General features: G+C 43.6%; 1 protein-coding gene across 2 annotated transcripts in view; it reads left to right on the top strand.

The window, feature by feature from the left end:
• ABHD2 (abhydrolase domain containing 2, acylglycerol lipase) overlaps positions 1-26,975 on the top strand; it is a 110,165-nt gene that overhangs the window by 57,909 nt on the left and 25,281 nt on the right. For both annotated transcript variants that reach the window (XM_004278246.3, XM_033402834.2), the window contains 3 exons: positions 4,248-4,423; positions 7,329-7,496; positions 26,669-26,852. In XM_004278246.3, the coding sequence (XP_004278294.1) occupies positions 4,248-4,423; positions 7,329-7,496; positions 26,669-26,852 (528 nt within the window). The remainder of the gene's footprint in view (positions 1-4,247; positions 4,424-7,328; positions 7,497-26,668; positions 26,853-26,975) is intronic.

Genomic DNA, 26,975 nt, shown 5'->3' with positions numbered 1-26,975 from the left:
TGACTGTTGTGGCCTCTCCCGTTGCTGAGCACAGGCACCAGACGCGCAGGCTCAGGGGCCATGGCTCATGGGCCCAGCCGCTCCGCGGCATGTGGGATCCTCCTGGACCGGGGCACGAACCCGTGTCCCCTGCATCGGCAGTTGGACTGTCAACCACTGCGCCACCAGGGAAGCCCTAAAACACCAATTATTGATGAGGGTGAGGAAGACAGGTACTTTCATACACAATTGGTAGGAATGTAAATTGGTCCCTCTCTTTTGGGAGGCAGTTCGGTGGTACTATGAAATTTTAAATGCACACAGTTCTTGGTTTTATTTCTCATTCTCTAGCCCCCCTCCGTTTTTCCCTCATCACTGGGTAGTCAAGGCCTGGCTTCTTTATAGCATAGCACCAGACTTCCAAGGAGGTATTATACAAGCAGAAGCTGCCAGGCTTCTGAAGGGCCAGGCCCAGATCTGCACAGCAGGCCTCCCACCACGTCCAGCAGACCGGACAAGTCACAGGCCAGCCTAGATCCATAGGGGTGGGGTAGGGGAGGTAGGAATCTAGCTCCTGATGGGAAGAATGGCTTGTGGGGGCAGGAATAGGTGGAATTATTTGGCGGCTCTATTTTCAGACAAACTACCCCATAGGTAGTTAGAGTAAAACATATTCCTCCATGTACCACTTCAGCAACATCTCTTAAATGTTTCCAGGGACTTCCCTGGTGGCGCAGTGGTTAAGAATCTGCCTGCCAATGCAGCGGATGCAGGTTCGAGCCCTGGTCCGGGAAGATCCCACATGCCACGGAGCAACTAAGCCCGTGCGCCACAACTACTAAACCTGCGCTCTAGAGCCCATGAGCCACAACTACTGAGCCCACATGCTACAGCTACTGAAGCCTGCACGCCTAGAGCCCGTGCTCCGCAACAAGAGAAGCCACCACAGTGAGAAGCCTGCGCGCCGCAACGAAGAGCAGCCCACACTCACCGCAACCAGAGAAAGCCTGCACACAGCAACGAAGACCCAAGGCAGCCCAAAATAAATAAATTTTTAAAATTAAATATTTCCATATTTATATAAATTTCAAAATATTCTGTTGTTTTGGTCCAGATTTCTTCCCTGAACTGAACCACGTGAGTGGGCACCTATTCTGGTTTTTACTTTCTTTTTTTTTTTTTTTTTTTTTTGCGGTACGCGGGCCTCTCACTGCTGCGACCTCTCCCGTTGTGGAGCACAGGCTCAGCGGCCATGGCTCACGGGCCCAGCCGCTTCGCAGCATGTGGGATCTTCCTGCACCAGGGCACGAACCCATGTCCCCTGCATCAGCAGGTGGACTCTCAACCACTGTGCCACCAGGGAAGCCCTGGTTTTTACTTTCTTAATGTTTTTCCTATGATCTGTGGATCAGTTATGAAGACAAACAAAAACACAATAAAGCTCCATCACAGTAAATGCTATGCAAAAACTCAATCTTGTAAGCCCTGGTGTTGGGTTACTGTGATGTTAATTAAAAAGTGTTTTATCAGTAGGTGGTATTGTCATAAAATTATAGACAGTGAAACTTCCACTGTGTACAACTGACCTTACACTGAACTGAGAAAGTCCCAGGCAGTCACCTGTCCACACACCATGCACGCACGCATGCACACACACAGGAACAGCTTGAGAATTTCATCCCAGCCCAGTCTGAGAATGGTGCTGAGTAGCCTGGAAGGAGAACAACAGCCAAACACCAATGATGCCACAGCCAAGTTCACATCATCCTGATGCATATGATTTTTTAAGCATATCTTTGTCTTTTCAGATTTACTAAGTGGGTCTGTATTCTGTTCATCCTCAAGTCCTCCCTACGTGCTTCGTGTGTTTCGAGTGCCCTGAGGATAGACACAAAGGAGAATGAGCCCAGGCCCTGCAGGTGGCAGGGAGGAGTGTGCTTGAAAAAGGTGTATTTTAATCAAGCCTCGTGGGTGCTAGGGTGTGCAGGGTGCTTTTCCAGGGGGCACAGAGGCAGGGAGCTTCCCAAAAAACCTGATTGGAAGTGACTCTTGAGTGGACGGTGGTTCAGGTTTTTTGGAACTTAGGCAAAAGAGGTAAGCAGGCACCAAGGTGGCACCTCCTAAGCCGAGCTACTAGGACTCAAGCAATAGAGGGCCGTGGCCAGGTTTGTGTGTTAGTTATCCCTCCACTGGTGGGGGGATGCCAGAGTCGATGGCAGCAAGACTAGAGGCTGAGAGGCCACTTGGGGGGCAATTGCCAAGATTCAGAGGCGGTGACAGGACCTTGAATCTGGAGCATGGCATCAGGATTGATCACCTGTGTCATGATTATACAGGAAATCTGAGTAGCCAAAAGGAAATTTTATGCTTTTGTCATCTTTTCTATGATTATATTATATTCTAAATGAGATCAGAGGATAAGTAGATGAAATTTAACCCATTCTTCTGACATTTTTAACCTCAGCACATTTCTGTTTTTAATTTGTATTGTAAACAAAATTTTCTCCGAACTTCTCCTCCAGGAACAATCAGAAGTTTGGTTTCTTGGACCACTCCCCTCCCCGTATGCACAGTTTATTGTCCAACTTAGTAGTCTGAAACCCTTTATAAATTGGGTTATCTAAATCTTGTATAGTATTCAGCTGTCCTATTGACATTATTTTATAAGCTTGCTTTTTGTTACTGTCATAATCCACTTATCTCTTAAAAATGCCTTTGCCTGCTTTCTAAAGGCCGTGGTCTCTGCACTGAGATTTGCACCTGTGGTTGATGCTGGCAAGTGGTTTCATGTCCATAGGTCTTAAAAATACTCTTCCTTGGGCTTCCCTGGTGGCGCAGTGGTTGAGAGTCCGCCTGCCGACGCAGGGGACGTGGGTTCATGCCCCGGACCGGGAAGATCCCACATGCCGCGGAGCGGCTGGGCCCATGAGCCATGGCCGCTGAGCCTGCGCATCCGGAGCCTGTGCTCCTCAACGGGAGAGACCACAACAGTGAGAGGCCCGCGTACCGCAAAAAAAAAAAAAAAACTCTTCCTTCTCCTCCCTGCCCCCAGAGAGGAAGCTTATCTGGGAACTGGCTTGCTTAAGGTGATGACTTCCCTTCTCTTAAATTTGTGTAGATTTAATGAATTGCCAAAAACAGAGAGTAAATCTGGTTTAATTTAAGAAGAGGGTCTGGGATCATCTGGTCTGATAGAAATGATAGGCACAAATCGGCAAGCAGGTTAAGGTAAATTCTTAATAAAATGTTCACCACTGTGATACACTACAGAGGTGAAGGATTGATGTCATTACCATTTTATATTATGTCTCTAGTTTAATACAGAACACAAATCCTGCTCACGCATCAAGCTTGGGCTCAAAGCTGAAGAAGAGAAACCAATAGCAGTTTCAGTAAATGGGATCATCTTGCCCTGTGGTTGTGAACTATAATCATTTCTTAATTGTAACTTGGAACACCTTGTTTTCCCAGTGATTAACTAGTTTGTGATTTTTGCACTTCCTACCAAGGACCAGAGTCACTGTGTTTTCACGAAGGACAGTTGTTAGGGTGGTATCATGCCTTGCTTATGCTAACAAGACTTTATCCTTCATTAATCCAACAAATATTTACATTGCTCTGCCCTTCTAGCACATTCTCCAGAGCATACAATGTGCCCCCCAGCACACACACACACACACACACACACACACACACACACACATGGACAAGGCACTTAACAGACTCTTAGGAGGCTTTGCAGCCCTTCCCAGTTTAACAAGGTAGCAGGTTTGGTTCATGGGGTAACCCCTGCAGCTGTGGCCTGCCTTATTGGGGGAAGGCAAAGAAGTGAACATTTAGTTTGCATAGGTGCCGTGCTAGCTATTTTATATACAGTAGCTCATTTGATAATGAGGCTAACCCTGTCAAGTAGCATGTGTTCAAAATGTATTAGTTGCTTTCTTTCTATTCTACATTATGGAAATAACCCGTGTTGAATTAATTTATTATGGCAATAACCCGTGTTGAATTAATTAACACCTTAAATTTGAAATCCTGTCTATATAAGCATGCCCTGGTTGATTTCTAAAGCTAATCTGATGCATTAAATGGGAAAAGGAGATAAATCATGGCATGGGTATAAGGTTTAAAAAATCTCATATTTGTGCTTAGTGAACAGAATTTGTCAGGAAAAAAAAAAGAGGTTGAAAAGCTCTTGCTCCAAAGTTTTTTTAGAGCATTATTCAAGGAGTGTGGGAAAATTGACCTCTCCTCTCCTTCTTTCTTAGATATATTCCACCTTTGATCTGGGGGAAAAGTGGACACATCCAAACAGCCTTGTATGGGAAGATGGGAAGGGTGAGGTCACCACACCCGTATGGGCACCGGAAGTTCATCACCATGTCTGACGGAGCCACTTCGACCTTTGACCTCTTCGAGCCCTTGGCTGAGCACTGTGTGGGAGGTAAGCAAGTTTAGGTCATATGATTGGGCCATCACTCAGGGAAGGGGAACTAGTCCGTGAGGGAGCCTCAATATAAATGCTCGAGCCATTGATACTTACCATCGCATTCAGGGTCCTGTAGGAAGTCTGCTGAGGTGCATCACTTAGGAGCAACTGGCAAGGACTGGCTCCAGCGTGTGCTTGCCGGGCGTCCTGTAGGGCTCTTCAGAAAGCATTGTTGAACACAGTTTTTTAGTCCTTTTGTGAAATAGAAAAGCTTGGTATAAGAACTTGGAGCCCAGGACCAGGCCTTTGGTTTGATGACAGCAACAGAAGCTGGACTATTTTAAGTGCTTTATGTATGCTATTATCTCATTTAATCCTCACAACAACCCTGAGAAGTCAGTGCCTTATTATCCCTACTTTACTGATGAGGAAACTGAAGCTGAGAGATGCAGTGTAGCTGGTCTTGTTTGTTGGACAACAGCAGATAACAAAGGCTCTCATATACCCTCTGCTTAGGTTTCCAGAGGTCTGGGACACCTATATCTCAGAAACAACCACGGTTTCTACTGGTGATTAAACTCTCATTGCTCTGTGCAGACTGCACAATAAACATTCATAAAAAGCTTCACAATGAGGACTTCTGAGGAAGTGGAGTTAGATGGCTGCATCCTTTGAATGCTGTTACTACTGGAAGAGGACATGTCTTTTGAGTTCTGTAGTATTCAAAGGCACCTAGTTTTTTACAGGAACTCAGTCAATATTTAGGGGTAAATTCCAGTAAATGTAATATAGCTCTCAGTTATTTAAAGCACTTAGAACCTCTGAGTAGCTAGTGACAACTTAGCTTATGTTCCCTCTGTCTGGAATGCTTGTCCCAGACCTTCACACAATTGCCTCTTTGTCGTTTAGCTCTCAGCCCCGATGTCACCTCAGAGGGATGGTCCCTGACTCCTCTAACTAGTGTTTCCTTCCCAGGAAATCCATCACACCTTCCTGCTCTAGTTCTTCATGGTACCTGCCACTCTCTGAGCTTATTTGCATAGTTGTTTATCATCTGTCTGCTAGAATGTAGGAATCCCCAGAGTCGAATAAACAGTCACAGAAGTGAATAAATGAATAGATTAGGAGTTCACATTGTGTTTCTAAGCCTTGTAGCTGATCTTTCAAATATTTATTTCTCTACCATTTAAAAAAGTTAAATATTTTTTCCCTTGCTTCTAATGCTCTGACTTCTTCTACTATTAAAGTACAAAATTTAAGCAATTTAATTTAACCTGCTCTTCTAGGACTGAGGTGGAAAGTTGAAAAGGACAAAACTGATTCTTTTTTGTGATTGTCTGTGTCTTTCTATCACCCCTGTGCCCAGAAAGGATTGATGAAGGTGGTTCTGGAAGGCAGAAATGCTTCCAGGAAACGCTCTAAGAAAAGCAGCCGTTTTTCCTTTTTAATGATTTCTTCCTGACAACAAAAGGAATAAATACTCACTCATAGAAAATGTAGATAATGTAGAAACATTTAAAAAAAAAGAAAAGAATCATCTATAATCCTACACCCAGCATACCACTGTTAGCGTTTTGTTCCATTTACCTTCGGTTCTATGCAAAGTTTTTCTAAAATTTAAATTACTACACATTATATTATAAATTATAATATAAATATTTCCCCATATAGTTAAAAGTCTAAAAGTCTTCAATAACAAAAGTCTAACAATTGCTTAATAGTCTCCAATGTGGTCATACCATAATTTAATCATTCTGGTTTTGGGCATTTAGCTTGCTTATAATTTTGTTGCTCTCAAATAATCCTTTGATAAGCATCCTTACTCATAAAATTTAAGGCAAGATTCCAAGAATTGGAATTACAAGGTCAAGGTTTAGAAAAAATTTTAAGTTTCTTTATGCATATTGCGTACGAATTTTAAAATTGTTCTTAACTTTCAGAAGGAAAATTTGTGATTAGATTTAATAACCCAAACACCACTTTTCTTTTAAAGAAAAACACATATTCATATTTTTAAGTAGGTAGTTCATGCTCATGATAGAATATTCAAAATGTACTAAAGGATATACAGTAAAAGTGTAAGTCTCTCTCCCACCCTAACAGTGGTACCCACTGTTAGGATTCTTGTGTTTGATTCCAGAGCTAGTGGATGCGTTTATAAACATAGATGTCTTTTCCCCCCAACAAATAGTAGCATATCATAACCCTTTTCTGCACCTTGCTTTTTCCACTTAATACATATTAGAGAGCTTGCCATATCAGTGTATGTAAAGATGTCTCATTATTTTTAAGGGCTACATAATATTTCATCGTTTGGATATGCAAAAATTTATTTAAGCAGACCCCTATTTCTGGACATTTATGTTATATTCGGTCTTTTGCTATTACAATCTATACTGTAGATATATTGTTTTGTGTATGTACAATGTATCTGTAAGATAAATACCTGAAAGTAAAATTGCTGGATCAAAGAGGTCTAAACAAACACTGCTTTTTATTTTTTCATTCATTCATTCATACAGAATTTCATATAGAAATTAAGAGTAATGCTTGGAAACTTGTATAAGAATTTGACAGAGTGATTTTATATCCATTGACTCTAATAATTAAAAAATTGAGATTTGAATCTTTTTCATTTCATTTTTCTAGTAGTTAATTTTGATTATATTTTATTTTTCAAAAGCATCTGTCCATAATGGATTGGAACTTTTAAAAACTGACCCTTCACCACAAATAATTTGAGAAACACTGCTATAGAGAGTTCCAGCTAGAGGGAAAGATATTCTTTCCCAGAGAAATGAGTGACAAGATGTATGTTAAATTCTCTCCTACTGTTGGCTAAGCCAATGAAGTGTAGTTGTGACCATTTATCATGTCACTATTTATTGGCTATCTCGGAATCTCCTCCTCCACCACATAGATGATGTTACCATGGTCATCTGCCCTGGAATTGCCAATCACAGTGAGAAGCAGTACATCCGCACCTTCGTTGACTACGCCCAGAAAAATGGCTATCGGTGTGCCGTGCTGAACCACCTGGGCGCCTTGCCCAACATTGAACTGACCTCGCCACGCATGTTCACCTACGGTAAGCTTGGGGCACAGCCAAGTGGAGAACCCCTTATTTCTTTTCCTACTCCAAGTGTGCTGCTACTTCTGCTTCTGCCTTACTTTTCTAAGTTTAGAATTTGTGCCCATCTGAAAGAGCTGGTGGGGCACACAATTGTAACAGCAGCCCATGTGTACTGGGCATTTGAGAAGCCATGCCTCACATCAGCCTCTCAGCTGGGCACTGGAACAACCCCTATCTCAGCCAATCTCAGAGGCAGAAACTAAAGCTCACAGGGGAAGGTCTTGCACAGCGCCCCCTGCTGGTAAGTTAATGCCCTTCATCACTATGCCCTCCTGATGCTCATTCCTCAGGACTCTTGTGAGTGGCAGGCCAGCGCTGTGATGAGGCATGTGGATGTTAGTGGGAAGGGAGTCTAGCACAATAACAACTCAGTGGGTTTCAGGCTGCTTGAGGACGGGAATTGGATCTCATATTTAGACACATGCTTCTTGAGTTTCATCGAAGTCCTTTGTTAGGTAAGGCTCTGTGTTCTGGACCGCTCGTTCTTAAATCTTATTTAACTCTCCCTTCAGATTAACTGAACACACATAAATAATAAACATTAAAATATGTGTCTGTATATGTACCAACATTTGTGGTGTTTATAACCACATCAGTTATAAGGTGTTTTCATGGGAAACAAATGAAAATTACATTTATAATCTCACCATAACTAATTTTCTCTTTCTTCATCCTCCCATTCTTTTATCTGTGTGCACATAGTTTTTATTTAGATGCAGTCATAGTGTGTATATCTATGGTAACTTAATTTAAATAACTTTATATTCACTAACATAAAGATGCATAGTCATTATATTTAATCTTTTTAAAGAGCCGCATTGCTGTGATTACCCTGTTATAGTTTATTTAACCATTCCTCTTTGTAGCCATTTAGGTTATTTAAAGTTTTTCAGCATTTTAAATAATGATGCTATAAATATTTTTTCATAGAACTTTTTTCTTCTCTTTAGTGTCTTCTTGGGAGTAAATTTCCAGGAGTAGAATTTCAGAGTCAGCATTTTTTATGCACGTCTTGTACATATTGTCAGATTGTCCTCCAGTAATATTGCTCCAGTTTTTTCCACCCTTGGTGGCATGTGAGGGTGGGTAAGGAAGCGTGAGCGGGGGCACCTGCTCTGTGCCAGGCTGGGGGCTCCCATCCGACTGCTCCTCCGAGTGCACTCCCACCTAAAGACACCCATTTTACAGCCTCCCTTCTGTTCAACAGTTTGGTCAGTAGCTTGAAGATACAGGTGAAGCTCCAGATTTACACGTAACACAGGCACATGGGGAGTAGTGAGTAAGTGAGAGACAGGTTTGGATCAAAAGGCAGAAACAGGCAGTATCTAACAAAAATGAAAACAATGGAGAACAATTATAAGGTCCTGTACTTAGATATACAAATTCGGGTGCACAAGTAGAGGATGGGGAAGTGTGGCTTGGCCGCAGGGTCTGGGACGGGAGTGCTACCTAACAGCACGAAGTGCCAACAAGACAAGAAATGCCAGCGAGAACACTTAACATGTGCCCAGCACAGCACCGCCGTTTCCCATGGACGTGATCTCTTCCATCTCCACAGCAGCCCTTGAGGCAGTGAGTGAAATTGTGATGGAGAGACTGAAGCACAGAGAGTTTAAGTAATTCGGGCAGGGAGAGAACCCGTAAGTGGAAGAGCCAAGATAAGAACCTGAATCTTGCCGCCCTGGCCTCCAGAATCCTAGGAGAGGAGCTAGGCCTGTGTAGTCCAGGCCCCCGCCCCTCAGAGTGCTGAGCTATAGAGACAGGAGTCTAGACTGGGGGGCACTCACACACAAGTCGAGGAGTCTGGTGGCTAAAGGAGCAGAGACGAGTCGGCTCAGTGTGGGACGTGGTCACAGAGAGGCTACCCAGCCCTGCCACTGGCCAGCTGTGTTACCTTGAATTTGCTTAACCTCAGTTCCAGGTTCTTCAACTGCAAAGTGGGGGTTACAGTTTTACAATTAAATATGGGTCACTAAGGACTTAGCAGGCAATTGAGTGCCTAACGTATAGTATCCACTTATGAAATGTTCGACTTATTCAAATACTTGAAGATCCTATAATGCTAGTGAAAGATTAGCAGTGCTCTGTGTGGCCCAGATAAATAAGACGTGTTCTGCAGGGGAAGATGGGAATATCAACAATAATTACAATACAGTATGATGAGTGCACCAGTTGAGAGTGTCTGGTGGGCGCGCAGAAGCAGGGTGGAGAATCCAGCCTGTCTCCATGGGCAAGGGTCACGCGTGGAAGGAAGGGTCCTCCCAGAAAAAGCATTTGAACTGGGTCCTCAAGGTGAGGAGGGGTTGGAGCTCAAAAATAGAGAGATGGGGGCTGTGGGGTAAACAGCCCTACAGCTGCCTTTTAAGAGAGTGGCACATCTGGGCTGGCAAGCAGAATTTGAGAAAGGAAAATCCGTGGGGTGAAGTGAGTCCATCTAGGGTGAGCTCAGCACCCACATCTTTCATAGTAATTTAACTTACCCTTTTTGTTGTTGTCACCGTTTGTTTCATCAGAATTTTAGAAATAAATTCCTACAGTTTATTTTAGTAGTTTTCCAGAAAGACAGGTACCTAAAGATATGGATGATTTTTCTAGCTGTGCTATTTAGTTCATTTGTTTATCAGTACATCTTTTAACTGTTGAGGTGCATTGTTTAACCATCGGTTAGTAAGGTCAAACAAATGTGACCTGAGGTCAAAAATCCAGAACTTAAGGCACTTGAAATCCAAACAAAAAAGTCTCTGGGGGCTTCCCTGGTGGTGCAGTGGTTGAGAGTCCGCCTCGATGCAGGGGACACGGGTTCGTGCCCCGGTCCGGGAAGATCCCACATGCTGTGGAGCGGCTAGGCCCGTGAGCCATGGCCGCTGAGCCTGCGCGTCTGGAGCCTGTGCTCCGCAACTGGAGAGGCCAGAACAGTGAGAGGCCCGCATACCGCAAAAAAAAAAAAAAAAAAAAGTCTTTGGTAGCCTAGAGAAGGTGTTAGTACTTCCTTAAGTGCTATTAATATGACTTTAGTTTAAAAGAATGGGTTTTTAAAGAATGAAATTTTGCTGTTTGCAACAACACAGGTGGACTTGGAGGGCATTATGCTAAGTGAAATAGAGACAGAGAAAGACAAGAAAATAGAAAGAAATAGAGACAGAGAAAGACAAGTAGTGTATGATATCACTTATATGTGGAATCTAAAAAATACAACAAACTAGTGAATATAACAAAAAAGAAGCAGATACACAGACATAGAGAACAAACCAGTGGTTACCAGTGGGGAGAGGGAATGGGGGAGGGGCAATATAGGGGATTAAGAGGTAGAAACCTCTTATTTTGTACCTTAGGTATAAAATAAGCTATAAAGGGGAATTCCCTGGTGGTCCAGGAGTCCAAGGACGAGGGTTCAATCCCTGGTTGGGGAACTAAGATCCCACAGGCCGTGCAACACGACTGAAAAAAAAAAAAAAAAAGCTACAAGGATATATTGTACAACATGGAGTATTTTCAAATATTTTATAAATATAAGTGGAGTATAACCTTTAAAAATTGTAAATCACTATATCGTACATTTGTAATTTATATAATATTATATATCAACTATACTGCAATTTTAAAAAATAAAAGAATGGGTTTTTAATAAACGGTTCCCTGGACTGGTGAATAAGGAGCAATCCTTCAACAAAGCTGGCCTGATACATTAGAGCAAAGCCTATGTTTGTTACTTTTCACTGGTAAAGTGAGGCAGCTCAACTGTTAACAAGCTAGAACTGAAAAATCTTCATCACACTTAGTCCTGTATTGACTAGTTGCCTATTTATGGACTTTCTATACTTCAGTATAAATATATTTGTCGACTTTTATTTCTACACCTAATATCATTCATTTTTAATTACTGTTGCTTTGTGATATGGCCTAATATCTGATAGGATTCACCCTGACCCATTGCTTCTTCAGCGTGTGCATTTGTCTCTCTGCGTGTTTATTTTTTCAGTTGAACTTTAGAATTACTTTGTCAAGTTCTGTGTTGAGTTTCTGTACCAGTCAAGACGGACTCGATTATGCTGTGGAAACAACCCTCAAATCTCACTGGTTTAAAAACAAAGATTTATGTCTTCCTCACATGACAAATCCATCCTGGCTTGGCCGGGGGTGTCCTATGTCCCATCACCATCCTCACTCAAGCACCCAGGCTCATGGAGCAGCCCCCATCTGGAGCATTACCCGTAGAGGTCACAATTTATTGGCCAAAGCACATTACATGGTCAAATCTAACTTCAGTCGGGTGGGGGAGGTGTGTTGTTCCCAGAGAGGGAAAGTAGATTTTGGTGAACTCTAGCACACTGTATCACAATTTTTGAATAGAAATTTTATTGTATAAATTAACTTGGAAAAGTTTGTTGTTACAGTGTTTTCTTATCCAGGAATGTGGAACTTCCCTTCAAGTCTTCCTTTATTTCTCCCATAAAGAACTTCTAGTTCAGTGGTTATCAACATTAGAATTCCCCTGGGAAACTTCTGAAAGATACCAAGGCCAGGGGCCAGCCCCCAGGAGTGTAAGGTTCCCCCCGCCCCAGGCTGAGAGCCACAGATGTAGGTCTTACACATTCTTTGTTTCCTCTTCAGTTTTTTTCTTTTACCTTTTTATTACAGAAATGTTCAAAATATAGAAAAGTAGAGAGAATAGTAAAATGAACTCAGAATAAACCCCTCTGTACCCATCACTCAACCTCAACAAGTACTCAGCTTCTGGCCAATCTTATTTCATCCATAAACCACACCTTTCCTGCATCCCCCTTCCAAGATTGTTTTGGAGCAAGTCCCAGACAGCCTATCATCTCATCTGTGACTGTTTCAATGTGATGCTAAGGTACATGGACTCTCTGTAAACTGTTTTAGTTTGCTGGGGCTACCAAAGCAAAATACCATAGCCTGGGTGGCTTAAATTAAAGAAATGTATTTTCTCACAGTTCTGGAGTCTAGAAGTCTAAGTTCAAACTGTTGGCAGGTTTGCAAAGGCTTCTTTCCTTGGTTTATAGATGGCTGTCTCTCTGTGTGTCCATGTCTGTGTCTCTGTCTGTGTCCTAATCTCCTTTTCTTTCTTTTTTTTGGTCAAATATCCATACCATTTGTTTTGTTTTGTTTTTGAAATTTATTTATTTATTTATTTTTGGCTGCGTTGGGTCTTTGTTGCTGCACGCGGGCTTTTCTCTAGTTGCAGGGAGCGAGGGATACTCTTAATTGCGGTGCGCGGGCTTCTCATTGCAGTGGCTTCTCTTGTTGCGGAGCATAGCCTCTAGGCGTGCGGGCTTCAATAGCTGTGGCTCGCAGGCTGTAAAGCGCAGGCTCAGTAGTTGTGGCGCACAGGCTTAGTTGCTCTGCGGCATCTGGGATCTTCCCGGACCAGGGGTCGAACCCGTGTCCCCTGTATTGGCAGGTGGATTCTTAACCACTGCAGCACCAGGAAAGCCCTAATCTCCTTTTCTTATAAGGACACCAATTATATTGGGTTAGGGCCCACCCTAATGACTCCATTTTAACTTAATTACCTCTCTAGAAGCCCTGTCTCCAGATACAGTCACATTCTGAGGTACTGGGGCTTAGGACTTCTACATATGAATTTGGGGAGGACACAATTCAGTCCATAACATAAACATAGCACAGTACCATCATCACACCTAAAACTTTAACAGTATTCCTTCATAGCAGTTCAGTTTCCCCAGCTAACTTCTTTCTTTGTTATTTTCCTTTTTAATTACAGTTTGCTCAATTCGGGATCTAAATCAGGTCCCATATATTACAGTTGTCTCAAAGGTTTCTTAAGCCTCTTTTAAATCTCCTTCCCTTCACTTTTTTTTTCTTTTTTTTGGCTGTGCTGGGTCTTCGTTGCTGCGTGCGGGCTTTCTCTAGTTGCGGCGAGTGGGGGCTACTCTTTGTTGCGGTGCACGGGCTTCTCGTCGTGGTGGCTTCTCTTGTTGTGGAGTACAGGCTCTAGGTGCACGGGTTTCAGTAGCTGCAGCACGCGGGCCCTAGAGCACATGGGCTCCAGTAGTTATGGCTCGCGGGCTCTAGAGCGCAGGCTCAGTAATTGTGGCGCACGGGCTTAGTTGCTCCACAGCATGTGGGATCTTCCCGGACCAGGGCTCGAACCTGTGTCCCCTGCATTGGCAGGCGGATTCTTAACCACTGTGCCACCAGGGAAGTCCCTCCTTCCCTTCACTTTTAATAGACCCAGTCAAGTCAGCCTCTTCCATGTGGGGTAACTGGATGTGACATGAAGGGGGGCCAGATCCCTGGGACATGGCACAGCCCATCCAGAACATACGTGGGCACCAGGCACTGGCCTGAGGGGCCTGCTGACCTCAGGTCTGCCCAAGTTCTGTGTGGAGGGCCCTTCTCTTGTCTCACCAGGTTTCACCTTGTCATGCAGGACTCAACCAAGATGGCACCTTCTTAGAGAACCCTTCCAAGACTCCCCTCACCCCCAGTCATTCTCTATCTAATCCCCCTCTTCACATTCTTCAAGGCACGTATGGTTTGATGAAATGTTGTATTTGTTTACATGTTTATTTCCTGTCTCTCCATCCCCAATTCCCCTCCACAAGTGCCCGGGGTCTTTGTGCTCCTCTTCTAGCCCCACAGGGCCTCGAACCCTTTCTATGCTTGGCCCATAGAAAGTGCTCACTAGGTCGGTGTTGCCTGAATGAGGACTGAGAGGAAGGGTGCGAAATGACAGTTTGTGGATGGAAGGTGATGTTGTGCAGACTAGCGTGCCTCAAACAGGTGTGCCTTATGGTTGTATGACCTGTCCTTATGTAAACCGTGTCGCTCTGGAGCAGATGGCAGGCCTTCCAGTCACTGTGATACTCTTGGGGCCTTTGGAAACTGTGACCTTGACCAGAGCAAACTAAAGAGGGCATCAGCATGAAGCCCTCATTCTTCATTTCCTGTTTCCCCCCCCCACACACACACACCTCTCTTTCTGAGAAAATTGCAAAAGACCTTTTCCTGCTTATCAAACTAACTCTGTTCTAAACCACGTAAGCACTAATCCCTTGTTATTGGGCATCTTTGCTGATGTGATTAGAAATTGTTGAAAATAGATCTCTTGAACAGAAGAATTTCCTAAATGGATAACCTTACATTCTCGTGACTTAGAATCACATGAATCCTTAGTTCTGCCTTTGAAAGATAAATTCATTAAGGAAAATCCTGCATGACAGCAGTTACCATTTATCTCACACTAACAGTGCCAGGCATGTGCTGAGCATGCACGGGTATTACTTCCCTTGATCCTCCTGATGCCTCGGGGGTAGGCGTTAGTTTCCCCACTTCCCAGGCTCAGGGAGGTTAAGTACCTTGCCTGGGGTCACACAACCAGTAAGTGGTAGGACCAGCATTCAAACTGCGTGATTCTTAACTTCAACTCAGTACCACCTCTGCCGTAGTGTTCATTTCCTATTTATGATATTGCTTATTAGAATAAAGGGGAGCAGGGAGATAGTTGAGCATTAAAAAGATTTGTCCCCACTATGGTGGTAGTGGTCATTACTGTTTTTATTAGTAGCTGTCGCTTACATTGCACTTGTTGTGTGCCAGGCACTGTTCTAAGTACTTTATAGGATGTATTAAATCAGTCATCCCCCTTTTACAGATGAAGAAACTGAGGCCCGGCAAGGTTGAGTAACTTGCACATACTGTATAGCACAGGGAACTCTACTCAATACTCTGTAATGACCTAGATGGAGAGAGAATCTAAAAAAGAGTGGATATGTGTGTATGTATAACTGATTCACTTTGATGTGTACACCTGAAACTAACACAACATTGTAAATCAACTATACTACAATAAAAATTTTTTTTAAAAAAAGGTTGAGTAACTTGCTCCAGATCACAAAGCTGATGAGTGGGTGATCCAGGTTTCCATCCCAGGCAGTCTAGTCCTGGAGTCCATGCTTTTGAACAACTACATAGCCTTTCCATGTAAGGGACTGCATCCTGCTGATACTTCTAAGGAGTAAGGAAATAGTTCCCAGTCGGATACATGTTAGGTTTAAGGCAAAAGAGCAGCCAGGAGCTTCTCAGAGCCACAGAAACAGGCCTGTTGGGTTTGGGCTCTGGTTTTTGTTTATCTCACATCCTACAGACATTCATGAGGCCAGACCCTGTGATGAGAATACAGGTGGGAATTCAAGTCCCTGCTTTCCGGAAGCTCCCATTCTAGTGAAGAACAGCTCACCATCGAGGGAAGGGGGGGAAATAGTCCCAATCAGTCTGCACTTACTGGCTGGGCTTGTCCAAAAAGAATATTTACCAACAGCAGCCTTTTTAAGGACAGGGGCCAGATTTTAATATTCAATTTTTATATTATGTTCTTGTTAATCTCCTGCATATAGCGTACACTTAGAGAGAGTTGCTCAGGGAATGCCTGCATAAGGAAAAGGCAGTGTTTTAGAGTCCAACAGATGGGAATTTGAATTCCGCAGTTGGGGAAGTTAACATTAATATAAAAGTACACAGCATGAGGCCCAGCAAATACCAGTAAATGCCAATGATTATTGTCTTTATTAGTCTTTCACTCTTACTTTGTGTTTTCTGTGAGCCCACTTAGAGGAGAAAAGGTGAAAGTTTACTTGAACAATTAAATGGCCTAGCCTCTATGTCGGCTTCAAACAGTTGACTGCCTGTGAACTGTCATAAGGGCCAATTTGAGAAGCAGTGCTCGTTGAGCATAAATTTCTGTTTTGAGCTTGGTCTGAGTTATGACTCTTTTTACAGGTATGGCAAGGCCCCGGTTATTTTGAAGGGTGCAGTGCTTGCTTTCTGGCTTCATAACCTTCATTACTGGCTCCTTGCCAAATCTGGTGGGCCCAGGCTGAGGGTAGGGGGGGTGGTCACACACCTCCAGCTCAATGTTACTGGCTTCTATATTCAAAATCAGTACTGGAAAGTTGTTTTTATTGTAGTACATGTTTATTAGCTATATTTTAACTTTCTAAAAATTATTTTCATTCTTTAAAAAATTTCCTTACCACTTGCCTCAGAATAGTTCGTAGATTTTTTTTTTAACCAGCAGATATTAAAGATTTCCCTTTTGATGAGTTACATGACATTATCTGATCTGACCAAAGACAAAATGTGAAACTGTTAGGATGACTAGTAGAACCCACAAGGGTAGAATTTAAATTTAAATTTAAATTTAAATTTCTTATTTAAGTACGATACTTTGCTGGAACAGACCGGGGGTCCATAACCCTATCTTCTGGATGAGATCAATGAATAACACTTGAAAATGAAGGAAAACATAGAAGTCTTGAAGATTTTTTTGAAGTGTATTTATCATACAGGGCCTAATCTTTAATTGGAACACTGCGGTAGTGAACAATTGACTTAACTAATTTTTTACCTAGGCAGCGTTAGGAATGTGAGTAATGTCGTCAGTGATGCTGCAGGGGACCAGTAAATTCAGGAAATATTCTGCTCCATCTTTATCTTTGGCTAAATGCCTTATCCCAGCAGTCCAGTATTCATATTCAGAGCAAAGTAGAGCTGGATCAAGTCCACCAGCCAAGGAGACGAACTAAAAACCAGAATGATCCAGTTGTGGTTATTCTGACCTCCATTTCTAAGACTGACCTTGAAGTCTTATGACCAGAAAGTTAAGAGCCAAGTTAAGAGCCAAGTGACAAAGGGTCTATGAGTTTGATCTTGATTAGAGGAAAAATTTAAGATTTTTAAAAAGTCTTTTCTATATCAGATGAAAGGAATAAAAATAATAACCTTGCATTGGTGACTCAGTCAATAAGATGACTGAGTCCCTTAGAATCATGAGCCTCCTAAGAACTTAGGACCGAACACCAACCTAGGACATTTTGACATTGAAAATGGTCTCAAACGATTTAAATTGCCTTTTCCTGTGAGTTTAAACAGTGAAGTGGGCTCTTCCCTTATTTCTGAACATCTGGCTTTCTTACATTAGACATCAAGCTGAGAAGAGGTACATGAAATCACAGCATCATCTTCTGTTGCTTGGAGGAGGAGCTCATTAATGTCCAATTGGGTTTAATACAGGATTTTTTTTTTTAACTGTCTTTTGGAACCTCAATGTAAGATCAGAAAATTTTGCCTTGCTTAGGGGATAGCATTTCCATCTTAGAAGGGAGGGAAGCCCTGTACCTGGGGTCACCATATAATTTAGCAACCCAACTGGGTCACTTATGAGAGTGAAAAAGGACCTTACTAATAACTGCATCAGAATAACAGACAAACTCCAGGACTCTCTCAGGCAAACTAAGGTGTATGGTCACTCTGCTATACAGCATGCTGTAGAGGTCACCCACATGATCCAAGGCATTTTGCCACAAAGAGTTGCAGACAGTGATTTTTAAGAAACTTCTACTTTGTTAGAAGTAGAAGTAACTGCTCAATCTAGCTGAAGATATTTGATTAGATCATGAACATAAATGTTTCTGTAAGCTTTTCATGTCTACCATTTTAATTGATGCAGACTCCATTTTAGTTTTTTTTTGAATTTTATTTTATTTATTTTTTATACAGCAGGTTCTTATTAGCTATGTATTTTATACATATTAGTGTAGATATGTCAATCCCAATCTCCCAATTCATCCCACCACCACTGCCCCCAACCGCCACTTTCCCCCCTTAGTGTCCATACTTTGTTCTCTACATCTGTGATGCAGACTACATTTTGAATCGTATTCATGATTCCAGATGACAGCCAGGAACTGTGTTGCCTCTGCAACAGTCGAGTGTTATAATGGCAGAAGGACACTGTGGGAAGGGAGGAGGTAGGGGGAGGTGGGTGAAGAGAGAGGGAGAATGGGGAAGCAAAGGTAGTGAATTTGCAGAAGCTCAAGCATCTTAGTAAAACATCTGACAAGACCATCTGCTGAGAGTCATTGAGCTTGGAGAGGGTGCCCAGGGAGGGGCCCAGAGTTTAGGGACATGTTGGGGAGTAATACTGCGAGCAGAACTGTGGAGGAGCCTCGACACGTCTGTGCTTTCTGGATGAGATCTGAATATTTAACCTTCAGACAGAAGAGGGCAGTTTTCAGCATCCTGTACCCCGGGAAACAAAGCCAACAGCACTCATTTGCGAAAATCTTTGTTTCAGAGTTAAAGACAAGGCAAATTCATATGGTGGGCAAAGAGGGCTCTCACTTTATTTCCACAGCTGTTTTCTTCCCGAGTGAGTCAGCTTTGCAGCAGCTTGCCCACAGCTCTAGGAAATGACTCACACACCTTCACTATGAAAATGCTAGGGGCTGCTAGGCCCCCAACAGTCTGCCAGCGAGCCATGTTGTTAGCTGACCACTCTCTTGCATTAAATTTAGTGGGAAGGACATTTAGGTTCTTCTTTCCCGTCCCCTGCTCAGTCACGCTGGCTGATACTGTGTGCTTTCATGCCGCATGATTCAAACTTCCTTCTTACCGAGCTCCATCAATGGCACGCCCACCATGTGCCTGGTGTGGAGGATACAGAGATGACTCAAAGTCTCCATCCACAAGGAAGACCACGTCTCTGGGTCCTTGTATTTGAGCTGACTGAGTCATGATAGTGCCATTTTGGGGGAAATGGCTTTTGAAATAGATGGTACAAGAAAAAGGTCTCTCCTGTCCTCGGCAGTTTGCTTTTCCAACATAGGCCTGTGGTGCTCATCTGTCTAAGGCCAGGTTAGTGCCTCCTATTTCGTCGTCTTAAAAAGCTGCAGCAAGGGCTTCCGTGGTGGCGCAGTGGTTGAGAGTCTGCCTGCCGATGCAGGGGACACGGGTTCGTGCCCCAGTCCGGGAAGATCCCACATTCCGCGGAGCGGCTGGGCCCGTGAGCCATGGCCGCTGAGCCTGTGTGTCCGGAGCCTGTGCTCCGCAACGGGAGAGGCCACAACAGTGAGAGGCCCGCGTACCACAAAAAAAAAAAAAAAAAAAAAAGCTGCAGCAAGATTATATAAGGGCCTACTGTATAGCACAGGGGGGAGAAAAAGGTATAATCTGTTTGCAGGACATATATTAAGTTAACCTTAAAAATGCATTCCAATATACATTTGTCTGTAGACAAATACTGTTTGATTCCACTTATACAAGGGACCTAGAACAGTCAAATTCATAGAGTCTGAAAGTACATTGGTAGATGCCAGGGGCCGGGGTCGGTGGCGGGGTTGGTGAGGGGGAATGGGGAGTTACTCTTTAATGGGGACAGAGTTTCAGTTTAGGAAGGTGCAAAATTCGGGAGATGGATGATGGTGAGAGTTGCACAACAATGTGAATGTACTTAGTGCCACTGAACTGTACACTTAAATATGATTAAAATTTTTTTTAAAGTGGGCTATAGAAACATTTAAAAAAAAGATTATATACCTAAATCTTGTTACTGGTGCTAATCCTTTAAGGATTAAATACATAGAACCTCATTACAATCCTCCTAGTATTAAAAAAACAGGTAGCTGCAGCTCTTAATAAAAGAACCCAGGGAGGGGTTCCCAGACACTGAGGGTGTTTGGTAACTGACATCCGGTGGAGATCCCGGGAGGACCCTGCATCTACCAGCAGGCTGATCCTGGAGCTGGGCAGACACCATGTCCTTGCCTTTCCCTTGCCTGGGAGAGATGGCAGCTCTTCACAAAACACCCAACAGCTTGTCTAGGATTATGTAGACCTGGCCTTTTATCCAGATCAGAAGTGCTTGAATCTAATTAAACTGAGGCTCCCAAAGTGCCTACACGATTAGCTGTAATTGCTCCTCAGTAGTGTAGCAAATCCGAGTTACAAAATCCAAGTTTTGTAACTGCCCCAGTGACATCTGAACATCTCCTCTAGGTCTCAAATAATTAGTCTCAGACCTGGATAAAGATAGGTAGGTCCAAAAGGCATCAGATGGTGAAAAAGTAAGACTTTTCACAATTGAAAAATAAATCGTGGCCGTGCAATTACTTATGTAGATTTGGGATACAAGACAAAGGACTTGGGCTATGGGGTTAGACATGGGTCCAAAGCCCGTTGCTCCCACTCACTCACAGGGCCTAGCACAGGGCCTGGAACGTAGTGACTCCTTCCCGTTCGTTTAGATGATACAGACTGAGTGCCCGCTGAGTGCCAGGCCCCACAGATACAGTGGTGAACAACACCAGGAATATCTTTGCTTGATGGCGTTTATAGTCTAATAGAGAGGCTCATTCAATGGTAGAACAAAACTTAAAGATACAAATAATTAGCCAAGGGATGAAAAAATTAGGCAGAGTCCCAAGGAAATGGTGGTAGAAACAATTGACAATAAGTCCCTTAGTACCATTTCTTGTACAGGCAAATAATGTCCCCATCACAAGCTGCACACATCACTGCCCCAGCATGAGGGATGTGTTGGGTGTATTTAACATAGTTGAAACTGGTCTAAGGATATTTAAACATCTTTTTAAGAAATTATTCTTGATTTTCACTAGATTTTTTAACTGGCTGGATTTTTATTGAAAAAGTAATGTATATACACAGGAAAAACATTCAAATGGTGCAAAAACCTGTATAGCAATGAGTCAAACTATGTCTTCCTCCCATCCTAGCCCCTGGTTTTCCTCTTCAAAAAAAAAATAATAATAATAACTGCTATAGTTTTTCAGCAAATATTCAATCAGATATGTGTACACATATAATCCCTTTAAAAACACAAGTACACACAGGAGATGGTGCCATCCCACTGCTTCGCTCTTGTTTTGGCCCCTCAGTAAGCTGGCTCAGGGTCATTCCACATCAGCAGACCGGACTCTACGTCATTCTTTTTCACAGCAATTTAACTAGTCCTCTTACTGGTGGAAATTTAGGTTATTTCCAATCCTTTGCTGCTGCAAACAGTGCTGCAGGAAACATTCTTGCACATATATCTTCGCACACATCTGCAGTATAAAGTCCCCCAAAGTGGAACTGCAGGACCAGAGGTTTGTCCTTTTGAAAGCATTAATAAATGTTACCACATTGCCTTCTGAAGGCTATTCCAGTGCCCACTCCCACATCAGTGGATGGACCAGCAGTCCTGGTACCCACACCCTCCCCAGTGCTGGGTATCGGCAAAGTTGATCTTTTCTAATATGGGCAGTGGAAAAGGATTGTGAATTGTCGTTTTAATTTGCATTTATTTAACTGTGAGTGACATGAAGCATCTCTCTGAACCGCCCTTTTAAAAGACAAAAGAGGGCTTCCCTGGTGGCGCAGTGGTTGAGAGTCCGCCTGCCGATGCAGGGGACATGGGTTCATGCCCTGGTCCGGGAAGATCCCACATGCCGCGGAGCAGCTGGGCCCGTGAGCCATGGCCGCTGAGCCTGTGCGCCCGGAGGCTGTGCTCCGCAACGGGAGAGGCCAAAAGAAACAGAAAATTGAAGATTTTACCCACCTTTCCTATCAACTCAGACAGGGGTTCTCAAAGTGTGTTCCCTGGACCAACATTGCCTGGGAACTTGCTAGAAATGAAAATTCTCATCCCACCCAGACCTCCTGAATCAAAGATTCTAGAGGTGGGACCTAGCAATCTGTGTCTTAATGAGCCCTCTGTTTAGACCCCACCCCTAGAGTTTCTGATTCAGTAGGTGGCGTGAGGCATAAGAACTTGCATTTTGAACAATTCCCAGGCAATGCCAATGCCGCTGGGCCAGGGACCGCACTTTGAGAACCGCTGGGCTAGCGCATTTTTCTTGCAGTAATATTTAACCTCAATGCAGCTTTTCTGATCCACTCTACAAGAACGATTACCATAAAGCAGTTGTGTGTATTTAGGGCTTTAAAGATTGTTTTTGTTAGGAGTTTGATGGACCCGGTAGAGCTGCCCTGTTGGGTTGAGCAGGGGTTCACCCACTACAGAAACCTGGCTTTGAGGATATATTTGGAAAGCAGCTACCAGGGCAACAGCCCTGCTTCAGAAGCTTCCAAAAGGCAGGGCAGTGCCTCCGTGTGGGCAGGTTGCTTACTGCAAGTGGAAAGGGAAGTCTGAAGAGGCTGGTCCAGAGACCAAGTGGGAGTATGCCTTAAAGAATGCTTTCTCCTATTAGTCTGAGCCAAAGGGATCCTTGTTCCCTAGAACAGTGGTTCTCAGCCGTGGTTGCACTTTGGAGTCCCCTGTAGATCTCATAAAAGAACACCCATGCCCGGGTCCTACCCTCAGATAGTCTGATTTCATTAGTTTGGGGAGGGCCCAGGCATTAGTATTTGTTGTTGTTTTACAAGATCCTCAGGTAATTCTAATGTGCAGTCAGATCACAGAACACTGCTTTGGAGAAAAATCTAGAAATCTAGATTGGCCTTTTCAAGGGTTAAGCTACAATCCCTTGTTTAAATGATTTTTTTTAATTGTGGTAAAATACACAAAAATTTACCATTTTCATCATTTTTAAATGTACAGTTCAGTAGTGTTAAGTACATTCACATTGTTGTGCAATCAATCTCCAGAACACTTCTCATCTTGCAAAATTAAAACTCCGTACCCGTTAAACAACAACTCCCCATTCCCCCTCCCTCCAGCCCCTAGCAACCACCATTCTACTTTCTGTCTCTGTGAATTTGACTACTCCTGGTACTTCATGTAAGTGGAATCCGACAGTATTTGTCTTTTTGTGTCTGGCTTTTTTCACTTGGCATAATGTCCTCAAGATTCATCCATTTTGCAACATGTGTCATAATTTCCTTCCTTTTTAAGACTGAATAATATTCCATTGTATACATGTACCACATTTGGTTTATCCATTCATCTGTTGATGGACACTTGGGTTGCTTCCACCTTTTGGCTGTTGTGAATAAAAACTGCTATGAACATGGGTGTACTTAAATAATATTTTTAAAAGAGAAGAGAAGTAACAGTTATAATAATAGTTAACATTGAATACTTACTATGCCCTGGTCTAAGCCTTTTACCTACATCACTTTACTCAGTCCTGCAAACCAACTCTGTAAGGTATTCACCATTATTACCTCCATTTTACAGATGCAGAAACAGACCCAGAATGGTTTGGTAACTTGCCCAAGGTATTTTCCAAAGTTCCCTCAGGATAAAAATCATTTGGAGTATTTGTTAAAAGTACCCATTGCCAGACCCCATGCTGTATCTGTGGACTCTGAACCTCCAGCAGGGAGCCCAGAGGTATAGATTTTCCTTGTACCCCAGGATTTGCTTGTCATCATTGGGAAGTTGAGAGCATTGGGGGCCACTAAAGGGGCCTACCCTAAACAGTGTGACCACAGAGCTCTTTCACTCAGCCATGGGGCCAGACTGCCTCATTAACGCTGTGTTTTTAAGGCCTCTTATGGCCTAAGAGAGGTGAACAAATGTCTCTAACAAGAGTTCTGAATTCTTTATTTGTTGCATGCCTGAGCAGCCGTGATATCAGCTGAGTGTGTTTGAAGACTCCCCCCTCTTTTACATCACATCTCCCCATTTTAAACCTAGCGTTTCCCAGAGATATAACATTCCTTCTATTGCTGCCTTTTTAAAAAGAGAAACTTGGATAAATAACCTAGGTGGGGACAAAAGTCTGGCATTTCAGATTCCTAAGTTAAGAGTCAGGGTTCCCTCTGGACCAGCTTTTTGTTGCTCCAGGAGGCTGTCACCAGGACCCATCAGAGGCCTTCAGAATCCACTCAATTCATCAGCTATTTATTGAAGGGCTGCAAGGTGCACCACCCTCTGCTGGGTGCAGGAGGGAGAAAAATAGGAGACTTGATCTCTTATATCTCAATGGAGAGAGAGACGTACTTCCTTTTCAGGGTGACGCCTGGGTCTTTCCATGTTGGGAGGGAGCAGCTCTTGGCCCCCAGTTTTTCCCCTAGTCTTAAGCATCTTTTGCCACCTTCCAAGCCTCAGGAGCTCCGAACACTTTCAAATTGCAATCGTTAGTCAAAGTCTGGGGGATCTTGTCTGGAAAGAGGCGCGAGGGGGCCTCTAGGAGTGTCAGGAATATTTTCCGTCTTGATCTGCACAGTGGTTGCATGGGTGTAAATGCGTAGATTCATCGATTGTGCACTTTCCTGGGTGTATGTTATACCTCATTAAAAATAAAAATAAAAAAGAAGGCAGCTTTATGTGTATTGTTACACAATGGCTTCCGAAACATATTGTTAAAAAAAAAAAACAGTGCTAAGCAATATGTATGCTGCCATTGGTTTTGTTTTGTTTTGTTTTGTTTTGTTTTTGCGGTACGCGGGCCTCTCACTGTTGTGGCCTCTCCCATTGTGGAGCACAGGCTCCGGACGCACAGGCTCAGCGGCCATGGCTCAGGGGCCTAGCCGCTTCGCGGCATGTGGGATCTTCCCGGACCGGGGCACGAACCCATGTCCCCTGCATCGGCAGGCGGACTCTCAACCACTGTGCCACCAGGGAAGCCCTGCCATTGGTATTTTTAAAAAGAGTATAGGAAAGTACCTTTTACCACATCTTTTATGTCATTTGAATTTTGTACCATGTGCATGAATAACTAACTCAAAAAAAAACACATTTAATGCAGATTCCTGGGCCTGGCCACCATCTTACTGAATAAGCCTCTTTAGGGGTGAAACCCAGGAATGCCCGTTTCTAACACCCTCTCCAGGTGATTCTTTGTGCCCCGTGGGCTGAGAACCCCTGCATGGGGTTGTGCTGGCCTTCCACTGTTAAGAGGAAGACAGATCCAAGGGGGAGCTTGTCCCGGCTCAGAAGGTCGTGTCCCTCAGGGTTTGTGGGTTAGAAGAGGAGCCGTTCAACTCTCTTAGGAATGTCCAGCCCTCTGAGCTGGCTTTGATAAGCAGGAAGATGTGGAAGAAGTCTGTTTTCATTTTTTTTTTTCAACGAACAAAATCCATACCGTCTTCATGCTGGTCTGTCTCGTACATGCCTCTTGGCAAAGTCCCTCACTTTCCCTGTTAGGTTTTATTTTAAGTTGTCTCCCTGCTGAGTCTGGGGCTGGGCCTTAGAAGGATGTGATGAACCCCTTCATTTGTATGGCCACTAACCTTCTCCTCTTCGCAAAGCTGCTGAGACATAACATGACTTCACCAACTTCCCAAGGGGACACCAGTTGACATCATCCCTCCTGGGCAGACTGGGCCCAAACACCCTCTCCGTTCAGAAGTCTCCTCTGTATGTTTCTGAATGGGTCTGTCTCCCACGGCACCTGTCCCTATGTCACCAAGAACATTTTATCCTAATCCCACAGAGCATCTTGGCCGTCCCTCTGGACTAAAGTTTGTCTCTCCTTCCCTTCCCCACATTGACAAGGCAGTCCTGTAAATAACATCCACTTGGTACTTTTCTTAACACCATGAATCATTGTACATGTGGGTGTAACATCCTATTTTGTAGCCTAAGAATCTAACCCCAAAGAGTATTGCTCTTGCTTTTGTTTACCTGTGTGTGCAAACACAGGTGCTCATGTACACCCTGAATATCTGTTTTAATTTCCATGAGTATCCAGATAGGTTTCTTACAACCCATCTTTAAAGGAGCATTGTACAAGCGTTTGATACATGGTCCCTTCCCTCATGGGCACTACTAATGTCGTGTTTCCTCTAATACTGAGGGGCATCTGGGAACTTCGCTGCAGGCAGCCAAAGAGAAGTCTGCCTGTCTGGCTGAATGTATGTGTGTCTCTCTCTCTCTACACACACACACACACACACACACACACACACACACACACACACACACACACACACACACACACACACACTCCTATACAGTCATCCCTCAGTATCCTCAGGGGATTGGTTTCAGGATCCCCACGGATACCAAGGTCCACAGATGCTCAAGTCCCATATATAAAATGGCATAATATTTGCATATAACCTATGCACATCCTCCTGTATACTTTAAAACATCTCTAGATTACTTATAATACCTAATACAATGTAAATGCTGTGTAAATAGTTGCTGGTGCACGGCAGATTCAAGTTTTGCTTTTTGGAACTTTCTGGGATTTTTTTTCTGAATATTTTCAATCTGTATTTGGTTGAATCCACGGATGCAGAACCAGCAGATACAGAGGGCTGGCTGCGTACGTATATATTTCTCTCTCTCTCTATTAGAGTCTTAACACCCACTTAGTAACCTTCCAGCTCACATTTTCTCCAATCTTCGTTGCACCCGAAATGACCAAGTCATCTTACCTCTCTGCCCATAGGCTGCACCTGGGAATTTGGAGCCATGGTAAACTACATCAAGAAGACATATCCCCTGACCCAGCTGGTGGTCGTGGGCTTTAGCCTGGGCGGTAACATCGTGTGTAAATACTTGGGAGAGACCCAGGCCAACCAAGAAAAGGTTCTGTGCTGCGTCAGCGTGTGCCAGGGCTACAGTGCACTGAGGTGAGTGATCCCGGCCACATGCTCCCAGTTCTTTCTGCCGTTGGTCCTCCAGTTGGCGCTCGTTTATTGAGATGCCCCAGTGCACCAGACATTGGTCCATGAAGAGCAGGGGAAATGCTGGGG

The sequence above is a fragment of the Orcinus orca genome, chromosome 2 (genome assembly GCF_937001465.1).
Source record: "Orcinus orca chromosome 2, mOrcOrc1.1, whole genome shotgun sequence".
In the NCBI taxonomy this organism is placed as follows: domain Eukaryota; kingdom Metazoa; phylum Chordata; class Mammalia; order Artiodactyla; family Delphinidae; genus Orcinus; species Orcinus orca.
This window is presented reverse-complemented; position numbering and strand designations above follow the sequence as displayed.